Source organism: Acanthaster planci, linkage group LG05, assembly GCF_054643075.1.
Source record: "Acanthaster planci isolate LZ-2023a linkage group LG05, COTS_SCS, whole genome shotgun sequence".
Taxonomy (NCBI): Eukaryota; Metazoa; Echinodermata; class Asteroidea; order Valvatida; family Acanthasteridae; genus Acanthaster; species Acanthaster planci.
Window position 1 is genome coordinate 11000295 of NC_141781.1, and position 18205 is coordinate 11018499.

The 18205-nt window shown below is 43.4% G+C and overlaps 1 protein-coding gene across 1 annotated transcript; it reads left to right on the top strand.

The window, feature by feature from the left end:
- The first annotated feature begins 2275 nt into the window (after nt 1-2275).
- trip4 (thyroid hormone receptor interactor 4) lies at nt 2276-17835 on the top strand. Its single transcript, XM_022240812.2, has 12 exons — nt 2276-2426; nt 5386-5487; nt 6063-6204; nt 6381-6527; nt 7442-7711; nt 8327-8541; nt 9318-9648; nt 12128-12321; nt 12880-13001; nt 13494-13594; nt 14219-14315; nt 15586-17835. The coding sequence occupies exons 2-12, from the start codon at nt 5393-5395 to the stop codon at nt 15648-15650; spliced, it is 1779 nt and encodes a 592-aa protein (XP_022096504.2). The 5' UTR covers nt 2276-2426; nt 5386-5392; the 3' UTR covers nt 15651-17835.
- Nucleotides 17836-18205: the final 370 nt, after the last annotated feature.

The window sequence follows — 18205 nt, forward strand, 5'->3', positions numbered from 1 at the left end:
ACATTCTCTAGACAATTTCAAGATGTAGGCCTATAAGGGCGAACCCCGTACCCGTAATTAAAATTTCTTCCGCAGACTTCTGTTACCTAAGCCATCCTCTGGATGTCCGAAGAGAATTCCTGAGATTCCGGTCAAACATTGACAACACAAGGCCGGGGGAGGGGGGTCTCCGTCCAATATCTTGCTTCGAATGGACCAATCCGCCATTGGGAATTGAGTTAACCTCGGTACATGGACCCTCCCATTCTGATATTTCAGTGGCGACAAGGAAAAGAATCGGCAAAGCATCTGCAGATCCTTGCGTTTCCGCACAAAATGCTCCAGAGCATTAGGGGAATACAGCCTAAGCGTTGCGCAAATTCTTTATTCACAGCTGTGAGTTTGAAAGCTCACAGAGCAAGTTGCTACCTCGTGACCGCCGAGGGAGCTTTTCCGTTCAGGACCTCGCCGCGGCCGCAGTCCAAAACTTTCTCATTGGGTCGAAAAGAATAGAGTTCGTTACGTGGTTCAGCATTATCGTCAATAAACCACATAATAACCAAAGTGGGATATTTTGTGGTTTGGTCGAATTTTACTTAAATTATATTCTCAGTTTGTGGATTTACTATCTCACCGCGGCGAGGTAGTAACTCCCCCGCCGCGGCGAGTTAAATCGTTGAATGTCTGTCTCTCCGTGGCGAGTTATACGATCTTGCCGCGGTGTCAAATTGACATCTCGCCGCGGTGAAGTTCATAAATCCTATTATGTATCACCATGGTGGAATGCATTGAGATTGGGTCTCAGATTGCTTCAATCAAAAGGAGAGTTTGTATTTCAACAAAGCTTAATTTCCACCACCCACCCCCCTCAGAAAACAAACAAAAGAAATCTCATTTGGGGGCGTGAATTTCCATCTTCGCAAGTGAGGTATATTTTGATTCCCTTGAAGACTGCTGCCTGTTGAAAGGGTTACCGTACCTTTTATTCATACTTATATAAATATGCCGTATAATCATATTAAGGGAAGCCCCAGGGAGGGGGACCCAGAACAAACGAAAAAAGGAAAAACTACCAAAGAAATGAAAAACAGAAATGGAATAGTATCAAAATCATCAATTAGCTTGAGAGAAAAAAAAAGGACATTGACCTCCTCTGGCAATTAAATGTTATTGTTTTAGCTAGACAGTTTCCCCCTCCCCCCCGCCAACAAAAATTCCCGGCGACGCCCATGCATATTTTTTAGCCAATGTGTACTGCCATTTCAGACCAAACCTTGAAACTTGCTATGATTTTGGAGATTTTAACTGGCAACACCAAAAAATAAAAGGTGAAAAGGGACTAACACACGTTTTAAACTCAACTGGATTGCAATCCTCACTGACTTTTTGACCTCACATCCATGCGGCAAGTCGACAAAAACCGCCCACCCCGGGCAGGACGCTGAGAAAGGGCAAAAGAAAATTTTGGTCGAATTTTATGTTGTTAAAGTTCATTTTAATATTTTGAACTCTGGTCAAAACTCCCGTGTGTGCGCATGATGTGTGTAGGCCTAATGAACGTATAAATGCGGGATATAATATTGGTAAAATGCTTTGAGCGTCCAAAGCTGTGAAGTTTTGCATTTGTAAAAGTATTTTGCTCTCCATATAAGTAACTCGAAATTTTTTTGGGGGGGGCAGGAGGATAAGTGGCCCTTGCGTACTAGTAACATTATTTTGTTAAAAAAATCTAAATCATGATATTTTTGATTAAGTATGACCTAGGCCCTACATAAATTTTACATGTGGGTTCAGTCAGAAATGTTTGTGAGAATGGATCCCCATTCTCTGGATATAACTGTTCCAAATCACTTAGAGTGTGTGCAAAGGAAAGAGGGTGTGAAAGGAATGATCAAATTGCTTCCAAAAAATTGTAAACAAAAACAAGCACCCCCATCAATGGAGCTCCGGTGGACTACCTCCGGGGGCCGTACACTATGTGCAGCTGTCCGGTTCTCGTAGGATGATGCGACAGGCTATCCCCTGTCGCTTTTAGTCAGTTCGTCACTCCACTTCCCCACTCCCCAGTTAGTCACTTCACCTTCCAGGCAATTAAAAAGTAGGCTTACATTGTATGCATCGTATTTGATATTATGTGTTCAGGCTGACCATAAATGGTGTTTTTTGCCTGAGTTGGCGGCGTTTTAGTCCAACTTTTCCAATATCGCTCGACCTCGACCGGCGCGGCGCGACGCGTCCGTACGTGTACTCAACGTAGGAAGTGAGCCCTCTGTCGTTGGCACGCGCATGCGACAAAGTCATCCCGCGTGCACCCGTCATTGCCGGTATGGGAGATTTTCCCAGGTTGTGCAATTTAGACCATCGCAGTACACGGTGCGTGGAGGAAAAATATCGACTGTGGGTGTGTGACTGCGAAATGTCTTCTTCGTGTTCATCGACATAAAGATGTAGGTTGAAATATAATTTGGCATTGGACAATAGGACCCAACTGTGTTCTTATTCCTCTTACCACTAGTCTTCAGGATTTTGGGCCTGTACTATAGTGTCATGCATCATGTGCAAATTGACATTGGTAGGATTGGTAGGTCGTAGTCTAGTCACTAGCATGGCTAGTGTTAGTACAGTAGGCCTAGTACTACTACCAGACTATTACTAATAGCCTACTAGTACTAGGCCTACTTACACCGTCCTACTTACTAATAGCACTGACTATACGGTCATGCACGTTACTACTAGTACTAGTACTAACATGACTATTAAACGTGCGTGACTGTCATGACTGTATAGTCGCCAGGTCCCTTATCTCGCCACTTACAGTGAAAACCAATCAGACTTGGTAATAGGTGGCGAAATTAGGGGGTTCATGACATTAGGCCTACTTTTAGCACCCTGTTCCTATTATAAGGGAACAAATTCTACTTTTTTGAAATGACTTTATCTAAACAAGTTGTTGGTGATGTCCTCTTTCATATCAGAAAGAAAAGAGAACAGGGCTTTTGGTTTTTGAGGGAAATTTTTACTTAAAATGGCAGCGTACCATGAAGAGCTGTGAACAACAAAATTTGGCGAATGTAGTCTGGTTCCTTGACCTGATGGAGATTTGTTTCGATGAATCCAAAAAGCCTGAGTCGGGTAACCAGACGAAAAAGAAAATGGTGTGATTCGACTGAGTGGTTGTCTTTTGCCAAACTGGGGTTAGGAGTTTGAAGTTTTCTTGCTTGAATATTGTAAAACATCACCTGGACTAGGCCTACTAGGATTGAGTAATGGTTCCTTAAGGTCAAAATGTTAGTTAGTTTGAGAAAGTGGACTTTGTTTCCTTATTATAGGAACAGGGTGCTAATGGTAATAAACCCCCAAATTAGGGACTGGCGACTAGTTTATGGTCGCCAGTCTAGTACAGTCAGCAGGCCTGTACGTACGTAGGGCTTTAGTGGCTCTCTTTTACAATCTGTCTCTTAACTGTTGCTACCACAGCCCTACTTCAAGGCATGTCTTCGGGTGCCGGAAGTCAAGGCACCCAACAGGTGCAGTATATGCATAATTCATGTTGCTTAGTAATAAGTTGCGCGCGCACTTTACTATTGTACAGTACGGCCACAGCACATGTGTGGAGCATGGTACAATGACATGCATATTAATGGTATTCAAATTTAATTTCACCGGTTCCTTGTCCGTCTATCACGCAAGGTGATGGGGAACCAGTTTTGTATGGTACAACCTATACCAGAGCGTCTGTCGGGTGCCTTGAAATCTGATGCAAGAAGCACTGCTTTCGTTTTTCAAAATGGCGCCACCCAGCATAAAAATATCATAGGCCGGGTTTTCAAGGCACCATACAGTGGAAAATGTGCGGTTTTGGAAAGCTTTAGGGTGCTCACATAAAAGTCCAGACTCTGAGGAATACGCCGGTGTAAGTAAAATTGTCGAGTCATTCTCACTTCGGAAGATATTAGGATTCAAAGTTTGTGACAATCCTGCAGTTCGGATTTCAGGCATTAAAGACATGCCTTGAAGTGGGGCTGTGGTGGCGACAGAAAAGAGACAGATTGTAAAAGAGAGCCACTACAGCCCAACGTGTGGGGCTTGCCTAAGGCCTACTAATGGGCCTAACGCCGTACCTTGGAGGACCTAGCCGAGGGACTGTGGTGATACTTCTGCGGTGCTAGGCCCCAAGGCACTGGGGCCTAGCACTAGGCACTGGGGTCTGGCTGGATATAGCCATCACTACAGGCTCATGATGAGTTGGGCAGGTTCACTATTACTACTAGGCCAATAAATTATGACAAATCTCCCAATTCCCCCAGAACTGAGGAGTTCATCACCTGTCACACTCTGACGAACCCACCGAAAGCTACAGGGGAAAGAGTTCCGTATACGGATGCTAGTAATTATTCCCTGTATCGACCTATTATTAGCCATCAGAAAGCAAAAACATATCAAGAAAAGTCAAATTTATTAGGGAAAATGCCAAGTCGTTTACTTACAAAACACTTGGAATTTTTAGACCAGTCTCATAGGGTTTGTGCACAGGGTGTCAAGCAGCATCCATATGGAACTCTTTTGAAGCTATTTTCTATGTAGGTTCTACCATAGAGGTATTCCTCCATGGTTCTACAACATGCCGTTTAGAATGGATTCTTGGGTTGGTGTGTACCCATATCGCTGCATTCTCTCAAAAGATCTCTGTAAGGTGGCTGACATACATTCGTCTTCAGTACCTAGGAAAAAAATGGGTCCAAAGCATGCCAATTTTATGAAACTAGTTGAGCACGGCTGCAATTGATACACAAACTGAATTTGGCTGTGTGAAGTTAGTTACTTGTTCTTCGTTTGATGTTCGACATTCAATGTTGAAGCAAGTACTGTTTGATATTCAATGTTGAACAAGTAACTGTTTGATATTCAATGTTGAACAAGTAACTGTTTGATATTCAATGTTGAACAAGTAACTGTTTGATATTCAATGTTCCTGTTCCACTTCCTGTATGTGTAATTCTCAGCCACAACTTGCCTGACTGGTTGAGTTGGTTGAAATGGCAGTGTGCTGCAGGGTCACATGAACCAATTGCAGCTATAGTCAACCAGTTAGGTTGCAGCTTGTCTTCAAGTACACATGTGAACCTTATGACTCTCAAATAGTGACCAGAAAGTATTTGCACCATTGTTGTCACTTTGTTGATTTTTGGACTTTTTCCCCCTTCAAAAAATCCTTCAGAGCCCTGTATCACCAAAAAGAAAAAGGAACTAGACTACACTTTGATAAGGAACTCAATTTCAAATAATGTTGTGACTTTCCTGAAAGGAAACAAATTGAAATCTGCTGATAGTTCATATGTTGTCAGTTCAGTGACGGCAAAATAAAAACCTCATATTTGTAAATTTGCTGGTGGTTGTGTTTTCCAGAGTCTGTATGAAGATGGCAGTTTCAATGGGACCACTGATTCAGTGGTGCAGCAGTGAACTCTCGGCTCTTCTTGGAGGAGATGCATCGGAAGACTTTGCCAAGTAAGAGGACCGTCATCTCAAGCAGGCTGCACTTGGTTAATATCTCTGTCATGGAATATATATATTGCTGAACCCAGGAAACAGATCACTGTGTCCGTGTATTGCTAAAATGATGAAGTTACACTTTTCATATGCACTTGTCAAGTTTCAGTGTACATGAAAGGGTAGTTTCCTCTCAGATCTCTACTGTCATATCTGAATTTGCTTCCAAAACATGGAAGTGATTGATGGTCATAAATCTCTTTTCAACATCAAGACTGAACTTTTAAAAAGCAATCTGAAAGGAGTTTTGAAAATGTGTAGGCTTCATTTGATTGTACCCTTATGTTAATATTAGTACTCCAAGTGTAAACATCACTATTTTTCCATGTTCCCCCTCCCCCCAGAATACTGTGTATATTATTTCCCGCAACATTGCAAACCCATTTTAACTTCCTTTAAGCATCTCTGAATTGTTCATGATTTGAACCTTGCAGTCCTGAATCTTCTAGCATTGGAAAATTCAGGAAAAGAGTAAAGTGCAAATAGACCTCGTTGAAAACCATTGACATTGACTGTCTGGATCACTTTGGCAGATGTCTATTGGAAATTGATAATGTGAAGGACCTTGAGGAGTACTTACACCAGTTACTGGACGTGGCCGACCCCAAGGCTCAAGCCTTCATTCGGGAACTGCTTCGTAAGAAACACTGTGCTGCTCCCCCAGACAATGTCACAGTGAGTGAAGCTCAGAGTTCCCTCTATTAAATTCCCTGCATTTGTGCTCACTTTTTTTTACCTGCAACCTGTTGTTAAACCTCGCTAATATTCTTGCCTTGTGACTTGAACTCTAAGAAGCTGTTTGTGTGGAAGTTCACAGACATTTTCAAGTTTAATGTTCCTTCATGTTGCAGGTATATAAGAAGCCAGTCGAAGACAGAGACTACGCTCCGAAAGCCAGTAAATCACAGAACAAATCCAAAGCCAAAGACAAGAAACCTGGAGGCTTCACAAAGGTGGACCTTTCGGCCGTGAATAGCGAGCCTCGAATGCCTGGGGATGTAAGTCAGTAAAATGCCAAGTCCACTATCCTGTGTTATGCTTTCTGCAGCTCCCACACAATCCAGGCACTTCATTGATCATTGGTTCATCACCTCTGATGCACAGGATTAATTCTCAATTATTGCCACTTGTTCGGGAGCAGATGCAGATATGCTAGCCGACCTGAGGCCAGCCGGACTTCTTTTCACCAATCTGCTCAGCTTTTACAAATATTGCATGCACAGATTCCATATTGTTTTCCAGGGAAGAAGAACGATAATGGCCTAAGGACTCAAAGTACTGTTTTATTGGTAAGATTCGGATTGGCACCGTCTTGAAGCCTCTACCGAAAGATTGAAGTCAGTCTCCCCAGCTGCAAGGTGACCAACCCCTCCATAGCATGGCAACCTTTGATGGTGCCCTTGACTACTTCGCTATCCGCCTTGAGTAGAAGCCCCACCCCCATTAGTTTTAGAGAGCTGTGTTAGTGAGGAGTATTCATTTTGTTGGTAGCAACGCGACCCTCACGCATGCATTTCGTAGTCGTTTGTGGACCAGAAAACGTCAGTTCCGGCCAAAAGATCCTTCGCTGCCAGGAAAATGGCGCCCTCTTTTAGTTCAGCTCAGGGCTCATAGTATATCCATCGTCGAACAGTGCCTACTTTCTGAGAATCACACAGGTTGACAGTAAATCAACAGGAACCGTCAACATTTTTCACGAGTGTAATGTCCATTTTTCCTCAGGGTGCTAAACTTAATGATACATCAAAAGAGAGCTCAGTTAACTGTTTCCAGAGAAAAGTAAAACCAAAGCACTGAAAAATGACCATCAGACCCATTTTGGGGAGATGCCTTGCTTGAAGTAATTGACAGAAACCGGGTATTGCCAGCACTCTGTAGATAACACCCAGTTCAATTTTTTTTTTCTTCACAGCCTCCCCCTTCAGCTGTTGGCCCACCCCCCACAGCCCCTCAGCAGCAGATCTCGGAGGCCCAGGCCCACCGGCAAGGAGCCAAACGCAAGCAGAAGTACGTCTCTCTCTACAGCAAGGAGGGCGAGGCCCGCAGCGTGGTGCACCTGGCGGGGAGGCACTGGTGCGAATGCCAGGCCCAGAAGCACGGCCTGGTGGCCAACTGCCTCAGTTGTGGCCGAGTGGTGTGCCAACAGGAAGGGTCTGGGCCCTGCCTCTTCTGTGGGAAGCTTGTAAGTTCTGTCTTTTTTTTCCCACTGAGATCTTGTAAGCAATCTGTACAAGAAAATTCAAAGCAAATATTTTACAAAGTTTGACAAAGCTTTGAAAAAAAAAAGGACACGCTTTCTTGAAAGAAATCTTTACATCCAGATTTTGTAATAGACTGATTGCGCCCACTAAGACATGTGACCTGTAGTGGGTACCAAATATCAAGAAGCACCGCGTCCACCAAAAGCAAAGTGTTTCATAAGTATCATTGATGAAAAATGAAGGCCGCAGTAGGCACTGTACTCAGACTGCTGATATACTGGGTACCACAGTGAAAGCATAATCCCTTTATTCGAAAGAGCTCTGCACCAGATCCTGGCTTTGTTTTTGTTTGTGGCCTCAATCGGATCATTGCATATTCATTTTTCTACCCCGGGAACATCATTTTGTCCCATGTGAGAATCAGGGCTGTGGAGAATTTTGATTTGGTTGCCGGAGCAAATTCTGGAGACTGAACATGAAGCTCCAGGTAAAGTCCAAGACAAAGACGGTGCCAAGGGCTTGAAAAAAACAAACCCAAGGCTAAAGTCAAGCAGCTAGACCAAAGAGTCCTCAAATCAGGACCCCTGATTTTGCAGGTGTGCACAAGGGAGGAGCAGGAGATCCTGGCCAGGAACTCCAAGGCCAGCGAGAAGCTCCGGCAGAAGCTGATGGGGGAAGGGAAGGAGGGCCAAGGGGGCAGTAAGGCCAGCGACGGAGACCTGTCCTTGCCTCGCGTGGCCTCCAGGCTACAGGCTGGGCTGGACAAGGCGCTCAAGCACAAGGACAAGCTGATTGAGTATGACAAGACCAGGTGAGATACTGTACGTCATAATCTGAGAAGTCAATGGGCCTGTGCACTGATGACATCACACTTTGTTTATATGTTCACTGTCCTGTGGAGCCTATGGGGGCTTACGGTCCACTGAGCACCGTAAGAAAGAACGTGTTATCAAAGTTTGGCATCATTGATGTACAGAGGTCTGTGTATCACAATCATGATTAAATCACTTAAGGGGAAATGTAGATCATCTTTGCAACCGTCCGTCCAAGAGGGTTGCAAAATGTAGATTAAAAAACTTCACCTGACCTCCACCCTAACCCAGAATAGTATCTGCTGTTTCTAGATAATGTGCTGGTTTTATTTCATGAGTTTTGCGTGTGTGTGCCAGCTTTCTCTGGCATTGGCTCACCTGTTTGAAATTGAAACAATTTGACAAACTGTTGTTTTTTTTTCAAGAATGGAACCAGGCCAAAAGGAATAACCTTGCATGATACCATTTACCTTTGTACTTTTAAATTGAGCCAACTTGGGGACAGTGGTTCAGTTGTCTAATTTGAGGCTGCTTATCTTTGAAAAAAGGTTGAAACTTTGAAAACAGTGATCCAGAGCAGGTTGTAGTTGATATTTGTACGTTTAGTTCCTTTGATACAGACTTCTCCCCATTGCCTTTGAGAAATATTCCGCTAGGATCAAAACGTCAGGCCCTCCAACTTTTCCAATTGTATAGTTTAGGTCACTGTAACCTGCAAGCCGTCTGCATTGGCCTCTATATACAACAAGGACTTTCCCTCTGTCTTCCTCTTCAGCGTCCGCCGCACCCAGGTCATCGACGACGAGTCGGACTACTTCTCCACCGACTCCAACCAGTGGCTGACCACGGAGGAGCGGGCCAAGCTGGAGCGGCGCAAGCAGGAGCTGATGGAGCAGAAGCACGGCTCCCGCCTCCGCAAAACCTTCACCCTGGACTTTGCCGGCCGCCGGGTGGTGGAGGACACACAGCAGGTGGACATGTACGACGGGCAGGATGAGGTGGTCCAGGCCGTGAACTTTGGCCGGACGGGCAACGTCAGGGGTCACAGAGACGCAGCGGGAGACAGCGACATCGTCAATCCAAATATCAGTCAGGCTGCACCCCGGGTGAGAGAGAGATTCAGAACGCTGATTGTAGTTATTGTGTATTTATTATTAGTGAAGTTGGGAAAGGTATGTTTAATAACCACTTGCTGCCGGGTGCCTTTGAAAATGCAGTGTCTAAAACCGGGTGATTTTCAATGTCTTCGGTTTTAAAAAATCTTCAAAAAATTCATATCCAGACAACATCTATTCATGCCCGAGTATTTCAGCCAGGCCTGCCGCCTTGTAAAAAGAGCCCAGATTGTGTGGTGTTACATAAGTTTCTGTTGTTTCCGAAACTGGCACAGTGCGCTGCTGGTGTCTTTTCAGTACGGCCAGATTAGCTTGTAGTGGTATTGGTTCGCTCATCACTGGAGTGCTGGAGCCGTTGGTGGCAATCCGCTCGTGCTGAGTGCCACAAACAGTGTTATAATGTTTCAAAACAATTTCCTCTGCTATTGACAGCTGAGAAAAAAATGTTGGCAATTCCCAGCAGCTCGGTCTTTTGTTCTGAGTACGGTCTTTTGTTACTTGGCCCAGCTCTTTTGTCCAATTTGGGGCACCCCAAGGTACCCGAAACGAGGCTCCCCGGCAGCAAGTGGTTAAAGGGGGCCACTGTAATCTTCCCAATTTCTTTTTTTGGGGGGGCCTATATCGAAAATGCAAAGCGTAACGAGATCCTTCAGGACAACTTTCCCCAAACCAAACAACCTCAGAGTCCTAATCTGCCAGCTGCCACAGTAACCGATCGTTTCATGTGTTGGCGTGAGTTGGCAGTTCATACTTGCTGTCTGCCCTATGAAGCAGTACCATACAGAGTTGCACACCTGTAGCATCTTGTTTCATCTGGTAGGGTTGGGGTTAAGCACTTGCCGCCGGGGTTTCCGGTACTGGACACGTATTCTTTATACACGTGGCGGGGTCTCCAAAATCGGATAAAAGGAACTGGGCCTTGTAACAAAAGACTGTACTCAGAACAAAAGACCAGGCTGCTGGGCATTACCAACATTTTTTCACTCTCAGTAGTGGAGATAATCCAGTCTTGTTTTGAAACAGTATACCATGGTTTGGGGCATTTGGAGTGAGTGGACTACCACCGGGGACAAAAGTGCTCCACCACCGCAGCGATGAGCCACACAGTACCGCTGCACGCTAATCTGGCCCCTATTGAAAAGAGGTCAGCAGCGCACTATGCAAGTTTCGTGAAAAAAAAAAAAATACTTAACACCGCAAAATCTGGGCTCTTTTTACCAGGCAGCAGGCCTGGCTGAAATACTCCAGCATCAATAGATGTTGTCTGTCAGATTAGAGTAGACCAGACAGTCCTTCGTGTGGGTTTAAGTGTCCAGTAAATGAAGAGAGGAGTTTTTAAAGAATTTTGAAAACAGAAAAAAAAAAGATAATTATCCCGTCCCAGCATCATCAACATTGATAACTGCCAACGGCATGAAGTAGTTAATGCAAGCATGGCTGTGTCTGAAAATGGCAGAGTTGTCTAGGGCTATTGGCTAGGGCTGTTGGCTCTGGCATTTGGCTAAGGCTATTCATTGTAGCATACAATTGGAAAGAAAACGCAGCCTCTTCCTGGAGATAGCCATTTCAGAGATAGCCCACAAACTTTCAGAGACATTAAAAAAAAGTCTGATATTGAATGCCCAATTTTGATGGGTATAAGCTAATTTTGTCTTAATGGGCATAGTGGCACCTTTCTGACAATACATGTCTTTTTGACCAGAGTGTAACCATTCTTTATCGATTTCTTGAGATTCAAAAAACTTCCATTTTGGCATTAATTTTATGGCCTACTCAACTGCAATGATGAGTGGGATAATTGAGTGTATTAAAGGCCGTAAGCTGCTGAAACACTAAAGGACATTCCAACAAGAACATTGCTTGTAACTTGGGATCAACGCATGTCTCGGAATTGTGATAGTAGTCCATAAGGAACACGGCAAGAGCAGCGTAGATTCCCACAATGGACAACACATTACTCCCTAAAGAAGCATTCTAGTGTATACAGGAATGCCCTGACCTTTTAAATGCTCCAGTCTTGGCAGCATCCCGCGACACACTGCCAAGGCATCATTTCAGAATTCCTATCGGTTGACTTTAGGACTCTGCCATCCGACCGATAACTTTTGTGAGTGAATAATGGAGGAGGTGATGCTCCACTGAAACCACATAGCCTTGGAAGTAATGCAATGAAAAGGCATTTATCAGTTATAATTAGCCACTTAACCTGATAGCCAACCGATAATAAATGTATCAGTTGGACCGTTCTGTCCGACACCTACCCGATAAGAATTTTGAAATGGTGCCTAAGTATAATTGAAGTCATAACAGTACGATGCCAAGTGACAGCCTACCACATGGGATTTTACAAACTCCTGAACGAGTTATCAAAGCTAGGACAGTTGATGTTTTTAAAGTGAAAGTATCCCAGCTGCACAGAACAGAGAAGGCTTGACTTTTTTCCTGTATTATTCTCTGTTTCTTTTGGCAGTTTGTCCAAAGCAAGGAGGACAGATTCCGTCCTCCCGACCCGGTTACCCTGCAGAAGTCGGAGAAGCTGTCCCTGACCAGCAAGACGAGCACCTTGCGCATCCAGGACCGGGAGCTGATGGAGATGTCCGACGAGGGTTACTGCCTCAGCATGCACCAGCCTTGGGCCTCACTGCTTGTCACGGGAGTGAAAAGGTGAGTCCCAGGTTCACTTGTGGCGGTGTCGGCCAGCTCATTTTTAGTACTTTGTCTACTTTAACCCAAATGGCCCCCATGAACAGATTAAATTGAAACTTTACAAATATAACGGATGTCTTTGCACCCCTGCAGAGTTTCAGAAGCTTGGGTTAGCCAGGACGGGGAGAGTAGAATCCCTCTCCCCTGGTTTTAAGCTGCCCCCCGCCCCCAAATGATAGGTCCTTTTGAGGTTATTCCTAATTCCTTAGGAATTTTGATCTGGGAACCTGCAAGAATCCTCCAGGCAATCTTCCACTGTGCATGAAACCAACTGTTCATGCTTTTTACTTAAGCTTTCAAGGGGTAGTCGGATAGTCAAAAGTTTCACAGGAGAAGTCGTTGAGGGACTGATGACTGAATTCCTTGTTGTCTGCTAGGGTTTGTGTCTCTGGAGATTGTGATAGGGGTACTCCCAAAATGAAACTGTGTCGTTCTCTCAACGCACGTGAAACTTTGTGAGTGGCTGGTTAGAGTGGATGTGAATCTTTGTCCTTTTTTAACTTGTTTCCCATTTAGACATGAAGGCAGGACGTGGTACTCATCCCACAGAGGCAGGCTATGGATTGCTGCAGCCTCCCACAAAGCAACTCCTGAAGAAATAGCAGAAGTTGAGAACGCTCATCGGTCATTTCATCAAGGTTGGTAGCGCTATACCTTGCTTACCGAGGAAACAAATTGATAAACTATCCTCTGGTTTTTCCATTTCAGTTTTGCTGTTTTTGCATATTCCGCACTCTTTGAAATCATTATGTTCAAATAAATGTGAGGACATTGCCACTCCTTGAAAACGACATCTTTATTGGTCAAGAATTCATTGAGAAATTTAAATAATAAAAAGGAGTTAGGCTTAGCAGTTCATTTAACGCCTGTTGTCAGTTGGAGATACAAATGTATCTTTCAACAGTTGACCCTAACAGTCCTCAATCCTCCAATTTCAATAATGTGATTTTTACATACACCCCAGGGGATTTCTTGTTTTCCTTACCTTTGCTTTGGATGATAGTTCTCAAAAGTTTGTTTTTCATGAAGTAACACTTTGTTGAAAACTGATGCCCAGCCTCTTCAACTGCAGCTCACCCTACCATTGAATGAATATCATACCCTGTGTCTTGTATTGTTTTGCTACACAGATGATGAGGATGTAACATTCCCCAAGGAATATCCCACCGCCTGCTTGCTGGGCTGCGTGGACATGGTGGACTGCCTGTCACAGGAACAGTATCAAGAACAGGTGAGAACTCTTGGTGTGGTTGTCCCGTTCGTTAATGGCAGTTATGAGGTATTAGTGCTAAAGGTCTCCTGGCGAGATGGGGTTTTATGTGAGCAACTCCAAATGCCACAGGGTAACATAATACGGGCGATTCACAATAGTGCACCTCCAAGACTTTGCAACCCGTTGGCCAATCACAGTGCACGAAATCTGTCAACCCAATGCCTTGGAAAGGGTCGACAGATTACGCACGTTGTGATTGGCCAACGTGTTACAAAGGCTTGGAGGTGCGCTGTTGTGAATCGCCCGAATTTATGGGGAGGGAGGGTTTATTTTTCTTGAATATTACTGCAGTACATCTGTCATTACGCCAAGACTTTTGGAGGGTTGGGCAGTGTTGACCTTCTCCATAGACCAGGCACAACTGACTGTTAAGAGTGGAACGTGAAACTTTGCCAGTGAACAGAGTCACAGCGGTATAAATGGGTACTTGCATCCTGGAGAATAAAAACTTTTTCCTCTTGTGTCTTGGCAAGGAAACCTGCAAATAAGCAGTAGGTCTTATTTGCTCGAGATGGACTTTTGTTCACAGTTGATGAGATTCTCGTGGACACTAAATCTGTTCCTATCTATGCCGTTTTTCAGTATCCCCATGGCGACAGCCCATCACCCTATGTATTTATCTGCGAGAACCCCCAAGAACTTGTGGTCAGGTTCCCGATCAAAGGAAAGCATAAGATATGTGAGTATCTAGATCATTCTAATATGTTTGAATGAGTTTCATTCACGCAGCCACAATATTAAGCCCGCTCACCTCTGGCATTGCAGTATATCACAGTTATCGCAATGTTCTGTCAATATCGCTGCAGTCTGCCCCCCCCAGTGGTTCAGACTTGCCACTGTACACCACATGGCCTTGCCATAATTGGAATGTTAAGTGGTGCCAATAAATTTGTTCAGACTGTAACACAGTTGTTGTCGACTGCTTTGCCAGGACATCCAAAGCACTCACTTGACAGGTAGCCTCAAGCATTCCTGTCTCCATGGGAGCCACTATAAGAGAAATGAACTCCATGTAAGAAATTGATATGTATTGTTCACCAGCCGTTAGTTATGAAAGTTGAATGCACCTGTGGTTGTGTTTGTGATGACTATAGCAGAAGTACTTATTTAATACTTGTGTATTACTTCACAATATTGCAGCGTGAGGGCGACTGATCCAAAATAAAGTTGTGTTTTTCGTCGTCAGTTCGGTTTAATATTAACCTGAGGTTACTTTTAAGAATTGGATAATAAGTGCTGAGAACAAAAAATGAGGGGTTTCACACATTCTGAAAATTGCTTTAACCACTTGCTGCCGGGGGCAGTTATCAATGTTGATGATGCTGGTCTGGGATAATTATCATTTTTTTCTGTTTTCAAAATTCTTTAAAAATTCCTATCTTCATCTACTGGACACTTACACCCACCGGAAGGACTGCTGATCTCCACTCTAGCCTGACAGACAAAATCTATTGATGCCCAAGTATTTCAGCCAGGCCTGCAGCCTTGTAAAAAGAGTCCAAATTGTGCGGTGTTATATAGCTTTCTTTTGTTCACGAACCTGGCAAAGTGTGCTGCTGACCTCTTTTCTGTAGGGGCCAGATTAGCACGCAGCAGTGCTGTGTGGCTAATTGCTGCGGTGGTGATACTGTTTTGTCCCGATGGTAATCTGCTCACTCTAAATGCCCCAAACCGTGGTATACTGTTTCAAAACAAGGCTGGATTATCTCCAATTTTGAGAGTGAAAAATGTTGGTAATGCCCAGCAGCCTGGTCTTTTGTTCTGAGTACGGTCTTTTGTTACAAGGCCCTGTTCCCTTTGTCCGATTTCAGAGACCCCAGCCCTGCATATAAAGCGTACGTGTCCAAAACCAGAATCCCCGGCAGGAAGTGGTTAACTTTTGATCAAATGATACGGTAATTTGTTGATACCCCTGCAAAATAATGTTTTGTTTGTTTTCCAATGGTCAGGGAAACTGGACGGGCAAATACTCAAGGCGGCAAAGAAGGGACTCCGCAAACCCACAGGGCACTGACATCAACCACTGCCCCTCCCCCCTTCCTAACACATTTCCACCCCTTTGATGTGCAATAGTACGGGTGCTTGGAGTATCTTGCCACATGAAATATGGCACATATTGGCGGTACCATTACCTTGGTGGGGGTTATCAGGTCATGCCTCAGTCAAACTAATTCAGGGAAAATAATTCGTCATGTGCCCGGCAAATGGTCATAAGCGCACTTGCACGCTTTTGCTGGGAAGCATGATCACAGCAGAAAAAGTGTTCACTACAAAAGTGGCGTAAGAAACACACTCCATTTAATAAAAACGGATAAAATTTACTACAAAATCAACACAGGTTGTACAAACAACAACCTTTGAACAAATTGTTGAATGAGTTTTTAACTTGTTGCAAAGAAATCTTTGTGTTTTGTTAAAATAAAACAGTTGCATGCATACGTCGTTTTACCGGGAAACAATTTTTTTTTGGCAGTGATCATGCTTCCCGGCTAAAGGGCGTAAGCATTTATGTCCTTCCAGGCACACGATGAATTAATGATCTGCATTTTTCAAAGCAAGAGAAGCTAAACACTAAGCCTCTTATGGACAGGAATCACCTATGACTCAACTTAAGTTGTTTTATTTTTGTTGTTATAATTTTCAAAGTGGTGCATGAAATGGATTAAATACAATGCATATATACTGTGGTTCAGGAGAAAATTTGATATGCTTACTGAAAAAAGTATTTTCTGCACGAAAAGCACCTTATTGAATGTAGTGTCTATCAGATAGCGACTGAACAGTGACATATTCCAACTTCAAATGAATTTATGGAATCAATCAATAAGGAATTCATTTTCTTTAATGATTGACCCCCAAAATGCCATTCTTTTCATTGTTGGCAGCAGAGCAATGATCCATTTATGTTTACGCCAGCCTTTGTTTTATGCATCTTTGACTCTGCTGCCTGGTCAAACTTAAAAGCAACATGGCCTTCATTGCTTTCATAGACCTTTCTCTATCAATTGCCTTTTCTGGGGTACACCATTTGTAGATGCTGCAGATTTGTACTCATTTTGATGAAAAATTTCTGGTATGCACTTTACGCCATTCGGTCTCACAAGGCAGTGCTCACCAGTGGCATGTTCTTAGCTCCCATGAGTTCCACAGAGCACTGTCTCTTCACACTGACAGTCGTTTTACCTGCAGTATGGATAACGGGTCTCTCTAGAACCTACATCTCTTCTTCTTTTTCTTTATTATTTTTTAAAAGACCATTGGGTTACCTGGAAGTATTTTTTTTTATGAATTTACTTAATCAGAGGGTGTTACTCGGAGTAAATGCATAATGTCAGTTTGAAGAAATGTAAATTTCACAAAGAATAACAACGTTGCAGTCAATATTGTATGCCTCCAGGTCAGATGAAGATTACATTATGTGTAGGTGACTCACGTCAGTAGAACCATAGGTGTTATCATGTTTTTTTTTTGGGGGGGGTAGTATACCATTAATAATTGGAAAAAGGTCAATTCAAAGTTGTTTTCAAGTAAATTGACATTTTCTCTTTTCCTTTTTTTGTCATTTTTACCTTTCATTTTTTTTCTGGCCCCCTGCGATGCCCATGCAAAGAGCAATCCTGTAATAATATGTTGTTAAACAGGGTAAATTGTATCGTCCCACCCGTTTTGATTTCTCGTATTTTTGCTCGTTTTTCTAGCCTTCTTACAATACATTTCTGAATATATAAAAGTTGCTTGGCTCACCCCAGCAACCTTGTTACCACGAGCCCACCAACCTTATTACCAGGAGATGCACGTTTCAATTGATGCTTGGTGCTTTGATAACATTCTCTATTATACCCCCGGAAACAGTTTTTCTTTCTGAATGCGTCAAGGCCTCGACAACCACAAACTCTGTGCAGGAACTGTAGCCTTAAAAACTGTGATATCTCTTTTTTGTGTGTGTGACTTATGCAGCCGTGCGTTATTTATTCTTGTCCGAGGAGGGTCCGAAGTTCAACTTAGTTCAATCTATAAACAAAAGGAAAAGTTGCACAGATAGTATACGGTATACCCAAGATGTGGGTTTTTTTAAGGGTACTAAGCCACATACGGGTCTATGAATGTTAAATGCGCTGTTCTTACTTGTTTTGCAACTGCCTTTGATGCGTATTAAAAAAATCGTGAGGTCTTGACTCACGAATACTTTTTTGTTAGCATATCTTGTCAGGTTTGTCTTTGATGAAATCCCGTTTTGTTTAAATTATGATGCAGAAAAAAATGTACATTTTTTGACTTAAAAACGTCATTTCAAAACATTTAGTCGTGGCAGCATTAAAACGCCGTACAAACGTGCGTGCGTATGTTTTGTGTTGTGTAGAAGTGTTCGTGGGAAGTGAAGAACCCACTATCACATTTTCTGTGGATCGAATGCCTCGAGGGGGATCCTGTCAGGATAAACGAAAGAATGTTAGTAAACTAGATCTTTTTCTGAAAAGAGTATTCTTTCGATGTCTAGAGTCTAACACCAGGAAAGGTTTAACTGTTTTGTTTCGTTTTATTGAAAAGTTTTTTGTTTTACAAGCAAAA

Excerpts from the sequence above, each read along its gene's own strand:
- trip4 (XM_022240812.2), top strand. The coding sequence starts at position 5,393 with ATGAAGATGGCAGTTTCAATGGGACCACTGATTCAGTGGTGCAGCAGT. Across the intron at positions 5,488-6,062 it reads GCATCGGAAGACTTTGCCAA|ATGTCTATTGGAAATTGATA; the intron begins GTAAGAGGACCG and ends TCACTTTGGCAG. Across the intron at positions 13,595-14,218 it reads AGGAACAGTATCAAGAACAG|TATCCCCATGGCGACAGCCC; the intron begins GTGAGAACTCTT and ends GCCGTTTTTCAG.